Source organism: Botryllus schlosseri, unplaced genomic scaffold (assembly GCF_051294905.1).
Source record: "Botryllus schlosseri isolate E-star unplaced genomic scaffold, Bs_hap1 Bs18a, whole genome shotgun sequence".
In the NCBI taxonomy this organism is placed as follows: Eukaryota; Metazoa; Chordata; class Ascidiacea; order Stolidobranchia; family Styelidae; genus Botryllus; species Botryllus schlosseri.
Window position 1 is genome coordinate 451907 of NW_027648627.1, and position 16871 is coordinate 468777.

Consider the following 16871-nt stretch of genomic DNA (forward strand, 5'->3'; position numbering starts at 1 on the left):
GACCGTATAGTTTCTGTGTCTCCATCCCTCGTACGTCCCGTGTCATTCCGATTGGACGTATCTGAAATTGTCCATGGACGCGTCCGCGTCCATACCGTTCGTACTAAACAACGGCTTCTCGTCGTTGCGTTGCTCTCAGACAAGATGCAGCTAGGATCTGCCAATAGCACTCGGAGGAATTCCAGAAGGGAAGACTCCACGTCCAAGTCGTAGTCTCTGAAAAAGCGAGTCACGAAATAGGCACAGTGTCTGGACCTTGTATAAACTACTGGATTTTCAAAATCCGCAACAGTAACTAGAACTACTCAATAAAATACGCAACTAGAAGTAGATCTAGAATTCGCAATTATTAATAGATTCAATTTCAAAGTGACCTATTAATATTTATAATATCGGAACCCGATTGGCTTTGAAAAGGGAGTGATTTCGACCCCAAACACCTCTATCACAATTCTCGCCGACATGCATGTTTCCAATTGTATTGCAACAACTTTTTTTTTCAATGCACAACTTGACCTTTTCAAAACTCGCAACTAGAACAAGAATTAAGTAAAAAAACAGTAGTTAGTTGCAGTGTTGGGATCAAGTCACTACCTTCGAGTCACGAGTCATTGCATATTTTGACTCGAGGCAAGTCAAGTCAATCGGTTTTTGGAGTCAAGTCAAGTCACATTTCAAGGCCCGTATTCAAAGAGACGCCTCGAACTCAAACTCAAGGCTTGCTCGACGGAGTAAAGGCGGAGTTCAACTCCATTGGAGTAGCTCCTTGGTATTCAAAGACATTTTCTAGCTTTGCTCAGTTTCGTGTCTTACTCGACACGTCTGGCATCGTTCGCAACTGTGCGCTGTGCGCTCGCTCGGTATGTACTGTTAAGATGCCGGGTTGGAATCCCGGTACGTTTAGCGTAATATATTTGGTGTGCAGTATCACACCGTGAGGACAGTTAGCAGAATCTTTGGTGTGCACGAGACACCGATTCCATATTGGCAGATAGGTATACGGTACGTGTTTCATTCCTTTCAGATAAAATAGCTATTGACGGACATAGATAAATGTTAGAATATTACATGCAAGTGAATGGAAACAGGCTGCAACAAGTACGGAAGTACCTTACAGATTTTGATAATTCCGTGGAATACATCACTGAGGAACTGTGTTCTGATCGCTATAGGCTTACATATGCCGGTGTTAGTGGTTTATGGAGATCCTACATGACCTTACCAGCCCATCCAACAAAGGCCTGCCCCTACCCCCGTTGTTGAAGTTCCTTGTTGTTTTGCGCTTTTACGCCACAGGAAGCTTTCAAGTTGTTGCTGGGAACTGGAACATGTCTCCCAGCTCACCGTTGGTTGGTGGATTGGTGAAGCTGGACAGTATGGCCATAGCTCATAAAAGCTCAACTTCAGCATACATCAAATTCCCACAAGTTGAAGTCGCAGCCAATGAGGCCACACGATTTTACGACAAACAGCTGCTGAACAAGGTTCTAATATCCTCCAGAATAACTATAGAGAGGACTTTTGGAGTGTGGAAGAGCGTGTTGCCCTGCTTATCACTGGGTCTACGGGCGACACATCAATTACTGTGATTGATGTTAACAGCAGTGTTATACAACTATGCCAGAAAGCACAGGTAATATATTTCTTGATTTTTTTAATATCAAGCGCTTAACTCCCTTCAAATTTAGGTGCATCATCAACAATGAAACTGATGTTCCTGTCATCCCATAATGATGTTCCTGTCATCCCATAAGAAGTTGTAGAGGCACCGAGAGATGTACGAGGCTCCCTGAGAGGCCTAGCTCGGAGACGACGGATCGTAGAAACCCACTTTACGAATGAAATTTAATTTGTTATCAGAAATAAAGAAACTGCGGTATCACTTGTATGGAACCGAACGAAATGGTACAGTGTAGAAAGAAAAGAAGTGGAACAGTAACTATCAATAATCAACGGTTACATGAGCGTAGAGAAAAAAGCATAAATATCATGGTGCGGTGTTGCAAGTCAAGGCTTATGCAGTTAAACGGGCATAGCAAAAGAAATGTATTGATGTCACGGTACTGCAATTAGAGGCATAGTAACTATCAATAATGCACGGTTAAAAGGGTATGGCACAAGAAAAGCATTCATGTCACATTGCTGCAAGTACAAGCATAGTAACTATCAATAATCCACAGTTAAATGGGTATGGCACAAGGAAAGCATTCATGTCACATTGCTGCAAGTACAAGCATAGTAACATCAATAATGCGCAGGTAAATGGCACAAAAAAATATTTGCATCACGGTGCTGTAAGCAGAAGCAATGAATCTTAAATTGAAAGCTTTTATAAAGTAGGTAGACCAGTTTCTAGTGGGACTGGTGAAGGCAAGCCTTCAAGCTTTTGCCTTGCATCTGCTATCAACAGCTGCTTGGTCACAAGTACCGACTGCAGATCAGCAAGGGACTGCTGTTTCTCTACTAAGAGCCTTTGCTGTTGCAAGCAGTCAATTTCCAATTTAATCTTTTCCACTTTCAACTCATGCTCCAAGAACATGGCATCCGGTATGAAGTTGTTAACTTCAGCTCTTTTTGGTTTCTTTCTTGGCATCTCCGTCTTTTCCGTTTTTTTCTTCACCGGCCTTGAAGCCGGAGTTGCAGTCGTGAAACTTACATCTGAAATTGGGATATATGATATAGAAAGCACTCATTGCATAGCAAATGCGTATAAATTTCAAATACCTTATATATGCTTATAAAGTTTTGCTCAGAATGTTAGTCATGTATCTGTATATATTTACACAGATTTTAGTTAACGTTCATTAATAATAAACAATATCGATGTCAACATCACATCGTGGATAATCTGGATATGCCCCAGACCCGGATCACCATTGACTGGCTATGGTCCTCATGACTATCAATCAATGCGCAGTGCTAATTCTGGACCAAAGGGGATCACAGCCTCGGAAATCCAGCCTCGGAAAATGACGGGGGATCCGAGCCTCGAATCGGTGAATGCACGCGTACACACTCACGCGCAGGCTAGATGCCAGTTCACCGCGACATTATTAGATACTCGATTTTGATAACGAATTACTACTCCGCTAATTGAGACCCAATCACGAAACTCATAACAGTGTTAGCCAACATCATTAAGGTGTAGCATACCAAATTTCGTCAACCATTTTAGGATGAAACGCCTTCAAAACCAACGCCGTCCAACATCGACTTTTCCGGTACATCTGTTTGCGGTAGCGTAGCTCGCACCTATACATAATCAACTTTAATATCGAAATTTGCCATTTCCCCAACTCGAAATGTGGTACGCAGTTGTGGGACATTATGACAATGCAACATACCAAATTTCGTAACAGATTTTATGATGGAACACCTTTAAAACTAACGCAGTTCTATACCGACTTTTGCGTTAATCTATTTTACGGGAGCGTATAGCACGCACGTCGCACATATACACAGTCAACTTTAATATCGTTACGGGACTGTAGCACGCACCTATACAAAGTCAACTTTAATATCGAAATTTGCCATTCCCCCAACTCGATATTTGGTACGAAGTTGTAGGACATTATGACAATGCAACATACCAAATTTCGTAACATATTTTATGATGGAACACCTTTAAAACTAACGCAGTTCTATACCGACTTTTGCGTTAATCTATTTTACGGGAGCGTATAGCACGCACGTCGCACATATACACAGTCAACTTTAATATCGTTACGGGACTGTAGCACGCACCTATACAAAGTCAACTTTAATATCGAAATTTGCCATTCCCCCAACTCGATATTTGGTACGAAGTTGTAGGACATTATGACAATGCAACATACCAAATTTCGTAACATATTTTATGATGGAACACCTTTAAAACTAACGCAGTTCTATACCGACTTTTGCGTTAATCTATTTTACGGGAGCGTATAGCACGCACGTCGCACATATACACAGTCAACTTTAATATCGTTACGGGACTGTAGCACGCACCTATACAAAGTCAACTTTAATATCGAAATTTGCCATTCCCCCAACTCGATATTTGGTACGAAGTTGTAGGACATTATGACAATGCAACATACCAAATTTCGTAACATATTTTATGATGGAACACCTTTAAAACTAACGCAGTTCTATACCGACTTTTGCGTTAATCTATTTTACGGGAGCGTATAGCACGCACGTCGCACATATACACAGTCAACTTTAATATCGTTACGGGACTGTAGCACGCACCTATACAAACTCAACTTTAATATCGAAATTTGCCATTCCCCCAACTCGATATTTGGTACGAAGTTGTAGGACATTATGACAATGCAACATACCAAATTTCGTAACATATTTTATGATGGAACACCTTTAAAACTAACGCAGTTCTATACCGACTTTTGCGTTAATCTATTTTACGGTAGCATAGCACGCACATATACACAGTCAACTTTAATATCGTTACGGGACTGTAGCACGCACCTATACAAAGTCAACTTTAATATCGAAATTTGCCATTCCCCCAACTCGATATTTGGTACGAAGTTGTAGGACATTATGACAATGCAACATACCAAATTTCGTAACATATTTTATGATGGAACACCTTTAAAACTAACGCAGTTCTATACCGACTTTTGCGTTAATCTATTTTACGGGAGCGTATAGCACGCACGTCGCACATATACACAGTCAACTTTAATATCGTTACGGGACTGTAGCACGCACCTATACAAAGTCAACTTTAATATCGAAATTTGCCATTCCCCCAACTCGATATTTGGTACGAAGTTGTAGGACATTATGACAATGCAACATACCAAATTTCGTAACATATTTTATGATGGAACACCTTTAAAACTAACGCAGTTCTATACCGACTTTTGCGTTAATCTATTTTACGGGAGCGTATAGCACGCACGTCGCACATATACACAGTCAACTTTAATATCGTTACGGGACTGTAGCACGCACCTATACAAACTCAACTTTAATAGTTAGTTTTAAAGGTGTTCCATCATAAAATCTGTTACGAAATTTGGTATGTTGCATTGTCATAATGTCCCACAACTGCGTACCACATTTCGAGTTGGGGAAATGGCAAATTTCGATATTAAAGTTGATTATGTATAGGTGCGAGCTACGCTACCGCAAACAGATGTACCGGAAAAGTCGATGTTGGACGGCGTTGGTTTTGAAGGCGTTTCATCCTAAAATGGTTGACGAAATTTGGTATGCTACACCTTAATGATGTTGGCTAACACTGTTATGAGTTTCGTGATTGGGTCTCAATTAGTGGAGTAGTAATTCGTTATCAAAATCGAGTATCTAATAATGTCGCGGCGAACTGGCATCCAGCCTGCGTGTGAGTGTGTACGCGTGCATTCACCGATTCGAGGCTCGGATCCCCCGTCATTTTCCGAGGCTGGATTTCCGAGGCTGTGATCCCCTTTGGTTAATTCTGGTCAGTGTTAGCTTTCGGGTTTGCGAATATAAGGTTTTACAGTTATTATACGGAGCGATTTTGGAGGTATGGCACAAATTTGGTATGTACAGGAGTCGCAGCTAAGCGGTAACCCTACACGCAGCAAAACCTACATAACCAGAGACAGCGATGCTCAAATATCAACAGCGAATACCGTTGACTACTAATAGCGGGGATCACTGCTTGATATGGTGCTTTTATCAATGAAGTGTCCATTATTATGGAATACCGTACCTGAAGATGTCGATGCTACGGAAATGTCCACAAACACCACTAGGTCAGAATCAAAATCGTTCTGGAGTGGCTCGAATTGTTCCGGCATCATGCTATGGATCATCTGTGACATCTCTGGTACTGCCTTGGTAGGAGGACCTCCGCCAGTTGCAGTCACCAGTCAGGTGGGCACGTTCCACTGTTAGGCTATATCTTCTTTCGATCTGTTGAAATGGATACGCTACGCATTAGAACTGGCCTCGGCATATTCCTAGAATTTCATCAAAAATCTTACCTCGCGTTCATGTTATTCCAACATTTTTTAAGCTGCTTGGATGATACCTTTTGAGCATCCGGGAAGGAATTGTACTGAACGGCAAGATCTTCCCATGCAGCATTTTTCCTTTGGATAGAATTTCCATCATTTCTTTTATCCTCAAGTACATCCAGCTTTGCGCTTACAAGAGTCATAAGACGGCTCTTGTCAGCCAAACTAAACCTTAATTTTGACATACTGTAACTGTAACTGGAAAAATGTTTCTGTTGAAATCCAACATTATAGTTTGCTTTCCTAAACATTATCATGTGGCAGACACATCGAGAAAACTGCGAAAAAGCAAGGCTTGTATGAATACTACCACATCACTGCCATACTGTACACAACTACCATTTCATTGATATACAGCACACTATTATACAGCTTATTAAAGCCAGATATTACATGAAAATGATCGAACTCTGTGGACTTTACAATGTACTATACCGGTATAGTTTACCATTAAGATCATAAATACGATTAATATATGTGCACAGCCCATCATCCCGCAGCACACTACCAGAAAAGTCAGTGCAAAGCGTTCGAGTAAAGCCTTGAGACAGCCCCCGGCTCGACTCGGAAAACGCGCACTCGACGGCCAAATTCTCAGCTCGCCAGCTACCGCGCATCGTCTCTGAATACCAAACAGCTCGAAGTCGAGCTCGACAGACCGCGAAGTCCGACTCCAGCCGTGCTCAAACTCATTCTTGACTTGCTCTCTCTGAATACCGATTGCTACGCAATTTTGACGCAAAGTGAGTTTGAGCACTGAGTGAGGTTTCTTGAATACGGGCCCAAGTCAAGTTACCTTTTCGAAGTATGTGGCATGCCTACGCTATTGCATTTTGCTAGCTGTCTGAGATACAGATTGACTGGTCATTGATTTTGAACCGATGAACGAATATGAAGTTAAATGTACACTAGGGTTGTCCAAAATTTGGAAAATCTCAAAAGTCTCCGTGATTGTGTCTCGTTCTATAGATTGTTGATAAAAAACAACACTTAGCCTGAAAGAAGCTTACAGGAAAGCCTTTAAGAATTTGGTCAAAGCGTTTGAAAGTAGCTGCTCAAGAATGGGCGTGCCACTGACCATAGAACGGTGGGAAGACTAGTAATCAAATAACAACGGCTCTTGATTGGCTAATCGGCTATGCTTCAATGATCACGACAGCAGCATCTTGCTGATCAGGTGTTCAAGAAGTCTGCTACCGGCGGGAATTCTGAGTGCGCATTGTTAGTAGTTTGGCAGGTGATGATTTAAGATTAATTCAGGACATGTTGAGGTACGAAATACATGATGAACAAACAACATCTGCTTCACAGAAGCTTTTACAGCATAACTGCTTCATTGTGAGGCTGAACCCTACATGTCGTGTTTTCATCGAGAAAAAGTAAAGGCGCTTATGCAAGTATTGAGCGAATTCACCGTTTCAGTACGGATCCACCATCAGTGAATGCAAATATATAAAGCTTAACAATGACACTATACGTTGTGTGATCAGCCATTCACATATCGGTATATCTCCGTACACTACAATAACGCAGAATATATTTATCAAAGTTGAAAAAAAATTGTAACAAGCTTGGCGCAACATGTTGTCACTCGATTTCTTGTTTTTATTATTGTTGCCCTTTTGTGAAAATGGAAGAATGCCCAATGTATCAGATTGAGTCGAACTATATTCGTGATTACGAGACAAAGTGTCGTTCAACAATCAACATATGCGACATTGCGTTTGCGCTCGCAGTCAGACCGTCGACTATGAAACCTAGGCACGAAATGATCGACGCATGTCGGTCGCAGCTTTCGATATCGATATGTCCATGCGTCGAATAGCCCAGTCCTCGCAAACTTAGCCCAGCGACAACATGCAGCATGCCCGCAATATAGTCAAGTGACAATATTAGTGACCTATGAACTTCAAAAAATTTTCACGCTTCGCGCGGCTAGTGGCCCGCGCAATATTTCGTCAATCGAATGTGGCCCTTTGGCTGAAAAGGTTGGCCAGCCCTGGTTTATACTTACCAGCCAAAACAGAGAATAGAGAAACGAATTGACAAGATGCAATACATTACTCATTTACAAATGGATATGATACAATTCGAGCCTGCGCCAATGGTCGAGGACTATATAAACTATCTTTGAATTTAATTTCAATAAAACAAGAGGTTTGGTTCAGGTAATAGACAGTAATAGACATTTTTCTATTAAAATACTTTACTATACTAGTTTACGACAGCGTAAGCTTCGATCACTTCGTAAGCGGTCAATTTTTTTTTGTGAGAGAACAATGCGGAGGCTCAAACACACGGTCATTGGATGATTGGTCTCTCTCACGGGTTACACTAACGTTTCAGACCATGTCACAGTTGATCTTGAAAACCAATTCTGTTTTTTCGACGTTCACAGATGCCGTTTCCTACCCGCTAAATCATTCTCTGCTAAAGTGAGCGATATTGCCCGCCGGGGGCAATGTTGAGAGGCAGGCGTGCACAATAACAAACAGGCACAACGGTTAAAGAGGGAAAAGACACCAACAAGTTCGGCGGCGCAAGTGTGCGCGTTCCTATTCCCAAAAATCACAGGCCACAAACTTATCAACAAAATCGCTGTACTCACAAGCAAAATTCCTTTATCATTTTCTCGGTCGAGTTAGTATGATGAAGTAACACTCGAAAAGTCTTCAATTTTCCGGTTTGTTCCGACACGGCATTACGGTCGAACGGGATCTATCGTATTAAAATCAGCCTTGAGATGTGTGGCACAATTTATGGATATGTGCCCTCACGACATAAATTTCTAGGGCTGGTGATACGATTGTTGATATATAGCCTACTGTTCTTACCAATTCTCTGCTAGTTGCTGACGATTACCCCTGACGATTGTCAGCCGACAATATTCTGGTTCATTTCAATATGAATATACCATTCAATTGTAGATTGAAGGGCTGTACCTCCAAGAATCTATTGAGACTATATTTCTCATTGATAAAATTAGTTTTTTAAGGTCAAAAAATGTCAAAATTTGGATTTTTTAGGTCAAAATCTTACGTTTTTTAGGTCAAAAAAAAATCGCCCTACTGATCAACCAACACACGGTGCAATCCCTAATTACGATTTAAAGGCGTTCGATAAGCCCGGTAACCCTAATTTACCAAGATATCAATTCATTAGGGTTGAGTAGGTGACGATAGCGTCGTTGTTCAACTGTGTGGCATAATTTATCTCGATATTGAATTCATGCGGCCCGTGTCCTCTACGAAATTTGAAAGGTAGCCTGCGGCCCGGTTTGAGTTGGCGACCCCTGGCATATGCGGTGCAAAAAGCCTAGAAGTGTGCCGTGTTACAAGTAGGGCTGGGCAAAATCGAGTACCTGAGTGATTCGATTCTGAATCACGTAATATGCTTCGAGTCGAGTCGAGTAATCGAGTATCATTCATTATGACGTCACAACCGAATGTGGACTTGCTTATGGACTTGTGTCATTCATTTTCATCACTAGTTGCTTTAAGTTTCTCCTTATTTACCTTTTATCGTACTAAGCTGATGCTGATACAGAAGCCGATGATACCGGTTTTACGTTTCGTCTGGTCTCGATCCTATTGCTGAGTTATCTATATAATAATAATCTGATCCAGTGGGGATCCCAGGAATCGAAAATAAGAAATATCAGCCTGGTGTAAGTGACCATTGTAGTCGACAAAAAATCATGATTGCCACAGACGACATGAGGGTTGAGTGCATTGTAAATTCCGAAAATGCAAGTCTTCTCGCTTCGACGAACTTACGCGTAAGCTCCACTCTCGCAACGCTGCGCATACCCGTATATAATAACTTACAGTCACTAAAATTTGACGTAGTAAGCAAGTAGTGGGGAGTCTCGGCAGACTGGGGCCGCGGGCCATATTATCATGTAAGACGGAAAGCTGTCCGCGGTCCGGATCCGGCCCGCGGCCGTATGTTGCCCGCCCCTGATCTACAGGATATTGTAATTGATTAATAGCGAAGAAACCTAATCTGTGAAGGAAAGAATGCCCCCTGAAAATTTAGACTTCGTCTTTATGACGCCGGGTCATTTTTCAAATATTATTTCTCTAAAGTTTTACATTGTGGCAAGGCATTCGACCAAGGATATGTAACTTGATTATATCGCCGGGCTGCTCAGGACCGTAATTGCCGCACCCCAAACCCCCAATTGAGGAGGGGCGAGCTCGAATCGGGCCCCAAATTATTTCGTGAATTAACATAAATTATGGAGTATTTTTTGAAAGCTTTTGCGACTTTTCAAAATTTATTCGCGCTGCGAGCGATTTAATATTGCATATATCTTGATTATTGGGTACCCATCCCCCAACAAAACTACCCATGATTTATGTTAATTCACGAAATAATTTGGGGCCCGATTCGAGCTCGCCCCTGGTAGCTAGGCTTTTCTAACCAAAAAGTAGTTATTCGCAGAAGCAAAAAAGCCAAAGCGAAACTGTTATATTATGGAGGTCGCATGGATAGTAAATTAGTAACAAAAAAGTACAATTAAAATGCATTTGGTCGCACCAATGTATCACTTCTCACTCGAAAGGTCCAAGACAGACATAGAAACCCTAATCGCGTTTTAATATTAAAATACCAACTTCTAATGTCCGCGTTGACAGTTGGATCTGTTGCATTCCTCACAACGTTAACGCCAGATTACCACTAAAACAAACGGAGAATAAACATTTGCAAACTTATTCCGTCGTCAGTGTTTTAGCGGTTAATTATTGAATTCAGCCGACCAATCTGACATTTTTCCCAAAATTCCGTTGTTTGCGGACCCTGCCTTATAGGATAAGCTTCATAACATCACCATTGACCAAGGGTGGTGCCAAATTAACCCTGTCGCTATCAGACACTACTCAATAACACGTCTTTGTTGCATGAAACATGAATATATCAGATACTGTGACTCTGAACTTTCTAGGGTCTGTCTCGAAGAGCCCTCTTAGTACCTCGTCACATACGATCAGTTTATCACATAGCCCGGCAGTGCCTGGATGGCAGAAAAGCAAAGTTACACTCTTGAATGCGATAGGTTTAGAGAAGAAATGGGAAGTTCAACATACACAAGAAATGACTGCCAGACTCAACTATATGGGATGCAAATAAATAACAGACATTGCCTTGCGAAGAACAAAGAATATTTCATGTGAGCTGTAATTGCAGAAATACGACAGATTTGGGCGAGCAATAAATGATTGGTGCCCTACTGTTTTTAGGCAATGCCATGGCCCAGGGGTGTCATGAATTTCAATATAGTGTATCTTCGTCTCAGCATGAAACAAAGGGCGAGCAAGCATGGTCAGGAGTCTATCCAGCTTTCATTTAACGCAAGAAATGAAGCTTCAAATCGACATGTATACACTATACATGTGTAGGATGCAGAAAATATTCTGCACAGAACTAAAAACATAAGTAAATATAGTTCCAGAAAAATCGATGCCTGTTTCATAACAGATGGATTTGAAGCAGAATCCGTTAAAGAACAGTGCCTCTGTTGAAGAGTTGGAACATCAGCAACTCTCGCTGTACGACATTTCCTCATATTCAGGAGTAGCGTCAAGATCTTCTTGCGAACTCCTCTGTTGAGTGAGTTGCGACAAAATCTCCTCGCCTTGTATGTTCCGATTTTTCAAATTTCCCAACCAGAAAGCCTCTTGACAATCGCGTGAGCAGTCAACATGGCCTTCACGCTGAACAACAGGGATTCCAAACACCTTTTGAGAGGCGGCACGTGCTTCGCTAAGACCACGTCTTGCGTCACTTTCGAATGGCAGGTGAGATGCTGCAATTGGCGCGTCGAAAGCTGAAGGTGCTTCAACGTGCCGACGATATCGTCTTGGTATTGATGAAATAGCTTTTCACAAATGGGCATGCCGTTTTTGATGAAGTTTTCAATGATTACTTTACCGCTTTTCAGGGACGAAAGCACATTCTGTCTGGAGTGATATTCGCGCAACAGCCTCCCAATAACACCGATGACTTTCATACAATCTTTCCATTTCAACAATATTTCAATACTAACGGATTCCTCATCCCTCGCTTTCAAGGCAGGGATTTTGCTAGTTTGATCGGCCATGATTTCCAAAAGCCCGCAGTACAGTACGTGAGAATTGGATTTTTGGAAATTCGGATAACTGTTGTCCTCGGCGCCTATAGCTTACATAGACCTTCGTCGACAAAATGTGCGGCACACTTCAATACATCGTCCGCGGTCTGCACATTCATTTTCAACAGGCTTGTCAGCAACTCGTTTGTCTTTCCAGCCGAGAGAGACTGATCCAAGCATAGACCCCAGTCCACCTTCAACATTGACGTTGAAAACGAATGCAACATGGACGCCACCTCTTCGTTGGGGTTGTTCGATTCAAAACTTGCCAGCAAGAATAATATCTTCATTAAACCTACTGAAGACTGAAGGGAGCAATCTGCTATTGTGTTTTTAAAGTTCTTCAAATAATCAACACATTCTTTGATAAGATTCCTGATCGACGAGTCTTCGGTGAGTTCAGAAGAAAACCTACGTACGATACTGTACAGCACACGTTTCAATAACGGAAGATCCGATCTCAATCCTCTCCAAGACAATCCATGAAATATAACTTCGAGTGTATTTTCGTAGCATTGGATCAATACTCGACGATTTCTGGGACCGAGACACTCCTGTCTCTTCTCTTCAAAAACGCCGCTCACACTTTCAAGGTGATTGCACAAGCTCGGAATGAGATTGCATACCATGTGTCCGAATTCATCTTCCGAAACTTTATCTAACTCTTCAAATCCGTGACTGGAAACCGGCAACAAAAATGGCATACGTTTCTCCTCGCTGCGAGCCGGCAGTTTATAGCACACCTTTCTCCTCAAATCTAGCAAGATGAACAGGGCCTGGCCGGCCGTCAACGTTGTGTTTTCACCGCTATCTTCGACACTGAGGTCTGCTTCAAATAAATCTTCCGCCAAGGGTTTTTCCAGGACTTTCATCAACCCAGAAAAGAGTTCACGAAAATGATTTGGCTTGAGAGATTGAACACTGAAATTTATGTTTCATTTTCAATTCCGAGTATCATATACTTTAAATTATAATTAAAATCCGTTCTTTTATCTGGATAACATACATGTTGAAGTATAAAAGCAAGTGTAGTAATGCCTTTAATTTCCGGAAATAAAGCTACACAATATCGCATTTTTACGGTCCACCATATTTTCTATTAACGTTTACTAATCGTGCAAAGTGTTTACACCGTATCCTATACAACTTCTCCGTATTGCTCTTCGACTAAACTACGGACCTTATAATATGGGGGATGGCGCCATACCATGCTATTTTCTAAAACGTGCCGTTCGAGAAAACAGAGGATAAGTATAGAATTTCCATATCAATCCTATATTTTCTTCCCATGATGTGGACGAATGCTTATGCTATCGAAAATTGGATACCTGCTGGTATGCATCAATATGAATCAAGCTCGTCACCTTTCGCATAGCTCAATTTGAACCTTTTTACAATCCATGTGGACGAATTAGGATCGTTTTCACAACTACTTACTTACTTGAGTACTTTTAAAGTCAGTCAATTCTACTTCTACTTCAAGTAGTTTTAGGGTGCTCATGGAAAAGTACTTCTACTTGTACTTGAGTAGATTTTTCCGTCGCTACTTCTACTTCTACTTGAGTAGCTTTCTTGACTACTTTGACCACCTCTGGACTAATTACTCCGTTTATTGTCATATTTAAACAATACGGATGATCCAAATTGAAACTAAAATTGTGTGGGTGACATTTCACGCCATTATGAAGGCAACTGAAAATGTGGTAGATCGTAGAATTCAAAACGCATTGCTGCGCTATATTTACTGTGACGAAATCGTTATATGAGCGACTATGTGCCCTCAAATTTCGCGCATGAACAACACAACCACTTCTTAAAATATATTGAACTAGACTTGAGTGGAAGCAGATTGGTCACGCCGTACATATATTACGCGTGAAACATGACGAAAATTGTACACCAGTCCCTGAATTTATATGTCTTGGTGATATGCAAAATAAGGTCGCAATAAAGTCGCTACACGCAGAATAAGGTCAGTCACATGCAAAATAAGGTCAGTCGCGACATGCAGAATAAGGTCAGTCACATGCAAAATAAGGTCAATCGCATGCAAAATAAGGTCAGTCGCGACATGCAAAATAAGGTCAGTCACATGCAAAATAAGGTCAGTCGCATGCAAAATAAGGTCAGTCGCGACATGCAAAATAAGGTCAGTCACATGCAAAATAAGGTCAGTCGCATGCAAAATAAGGTCAGTCGCGACATGCAAAATAAGGTCAGTCACATGCAAAATAAGGTCAGTCGCGTGCAAAATAAGGTCAGTCGCATGCAAAATAAGGTCAGTCGCGACATGCAAAATAAGGTCAGTCACATGCAAAATAAGGTCAGTCGCATGCAAAATAAGGTCAGTCGCGACATGCAAAATAAGGTCAGTCACATGCAAAATAAGGTCAGTCGCATGCAAAATAAGGTCAGTCGCGACATGCAAAATAAGGTCAGTCACATGCAAAATAAGGTCAGTCGCGTGCAAAATAAGGCCAGTCGCATGCAAAATAAGGTCAGTCGCGACATGCAGAATAAGGTCAGTCGCATGCAAAATAAGGTCAGTCGCGACATGCAAAATAAGGTCAGTCACATGCAAAATAAGGTCAGTCGCGTGCAAAATAAGGTCAGTCGCATGCAAAATAAGGTCAGTCGCGACATGCAAAATAAGGTCAGTCACATGCAAAATAAGGTCAGTCGCATGCAAAATAAGGTCAGTCGCGACATGCAAAATAAGGTCAGTCACATGCAAAATAAGGTCAGTCGCATGCAAAATAAGGTCAGTCGCGACATGCAAAATAAGGTCAGTCACATGCAAAATAAGGTCAGTCGCGTGCAAAATAAGGCCAGTCGCATGCAAAATAAGGTCAGTCGCGACATGCAGAATAAGGTCAGTCGCATGCAAAATAAGGTCAGTCGCGACATGCAAAATAAGGTCAGTCACATGCAAAATAAGGTCAGTCGCATGCAAAATAAGGTCAGTCGCGACATGCAAAATAAGGTCAGTCACATGCAAAATAAGGTCAGTCGCATGCAAAATAAGGTCAGTCGCGACATGCAAAATAAGGTCAGTCACATGCAAAATAAGGTCAGTCGCGTGCAAAATAAGGCCAGTCGCATGCAAAATAAGGTCAGTCGCGACATGCAGAATAAGGTCAGTCACATGCAAAATACGGTCAGTCGCCACATGCAGGTTGCAGACTATAGGGTCAGTGGCACAAGATAAAAGTTGGATTTGAAGTAAATATTTGGATCTATACACGGACTGTTAATATTCTAGATGCGACTAATCATCTCGTGATCTTAATAATCGTCTGATTATATTTTGTTGAAACATCTTCAGCTTTAGGATATAGATGAGGAATCTCAATCATGAAATTACTATATAGGAAAGATATTTTAAATTCATTTTTCATAAGAGAAAGAGTTGGATTTGTAAATGAAATATGGATTTGGATTTATGCGCGGACTGATAATAATATTCTACATGCGACTGACTTCGTAATCAAGATTATCTTTTGATTGAAACATCCTAAGACTTAGGATATAGATAAGGAATTTTACTGTTGAAAGTAGGCTACTATACCGGAAAGATATTTTGAATTTCGTTTTCATAAGAAAAAGAGTTGGATTTGGAATTGAAGTATGGATTTGGATTTATGCGCGGATTGACCTTATTTTGCATGTCGCGACTGACCTTATTTTGCATGTGACTGACCTTATTTTGCATGTCGCGACTGACCTTATTTTACATGTCGCGACTGACCTTATTTTGCATATTTTTGACCTTATTTTGCATTTCATCGCACCAACCCTGTAGGATTATAGGGTATAATGTTAAAATAGAAGAAACTCTTGCTATTGAAGGAAAAATTTCCCCCAATCAAATCGGCGCCATCAAATCGATCATGTGTAACATGAACTAGTTTAATTATGTCCACACGAAAATGGGAAAGTACCAGGTTAAATTAGAATTCCAGTTTTCAAGTAATCGCAAGCCATGATAATATCAAGCTTTTTAACACTCAGTCAATTACCCCTAAATCACAATCAGGTAGAGATTCTTCACTGAGGAATCACTCGGGTAAAATCTTTACACACCTTGCACTTGACTACATCCGAAAAATCTTACTTGATAACGGTTACCCTGAACACGTCATCAGCCGCGGCATGGAGAGGAAATTAACGCAATTCAACGCAGAAAAACGAGCAGAGCCCACCGCACGAACAATGAAAGATGTTTATATCCATCTACCTTGGATTGGCCCCATTTCCACCCGCTTTGAAAAACAATTGATTTCTGCTGTCGGTAAATGTTACGATACAGTCAAAACCAATGTGATTTTTACAACAACACAACTGCTCCCTTCAACACGCAAAGACGTGCTTCCTGCACTTCAACAAAGTAATGTAGTGTACGAATATAGGTGCCACTGTGATTGTGGCTACGTGGGAAGAACGTCAAGACGTCTGCAGGACCGCATAAACCAACATGTCCCCAGATTTATCAGAACACGTGCGTCACGCGATGTGAAAAGCTCACCCTAACTCATCCACTTAAGATTGATGCTGATCGATCAAAGGCCATTAATTCTGCCATCGGCAAACATCTGTTGGATAATCCGATTTGTGCGAATAATTATCGAGACGACCGATTTCGAATCGTAGGTCGAGGTCGTTCACAATTCCATTTGTGTGCCTTGGAATCAACTTTTATCAAAATACACCAACCAAAACTC

General features: G+C 41.3%; 2 protein-coding genes across 3 annotated transcripts in view; one reads left to right on the forward strand and one right to left on the reverse strand.

Moving 5' to 3' along the window:
• The window catches only part of LOC145459839 (uncharacterized), a 311519-nt gene that overhangs the window by 234268 nt on the left and 60380 nt on the right, over positions 1–16871 (forward strand). The window lies entirely within an intron of this gene.
• Positions 1832–6807, reverse strand: LOC145459858 (uncharacterized). The gene is made up of 3 exons (XM_080338380.1): positions 5985–6807; positions 5711–5913; positions 1832–2658 (listed from the first exon to the last, which is right to left on the reverse strand). Exons 2-3 carry the CDS (start codon positions 5820–5822, stop codon positions 2330–2332), a joined length of 441 nt encoding a protein of 146 aa, XP_080194506.1. The 5' UTR covers positions 5823–5913; positions 5985–6807; the 3' UTR covers positions 1832–2329.

Coding starts and splice junctions, on each gene's coding strand:
- LOC145459858 (XM_080338380.1), bottom strand. CDS start 5,822: ATGTCACAGATGATCCATAGCATGATGCCGGAACAATTCGAGCCACTC. Junction 2,659..5,710: donor CGTAGCATCGACATCTTCAG/GTACGGTATTCC, acceptor TCCCAATTTCAG/ATGTAAGTTTCACGACTGCA.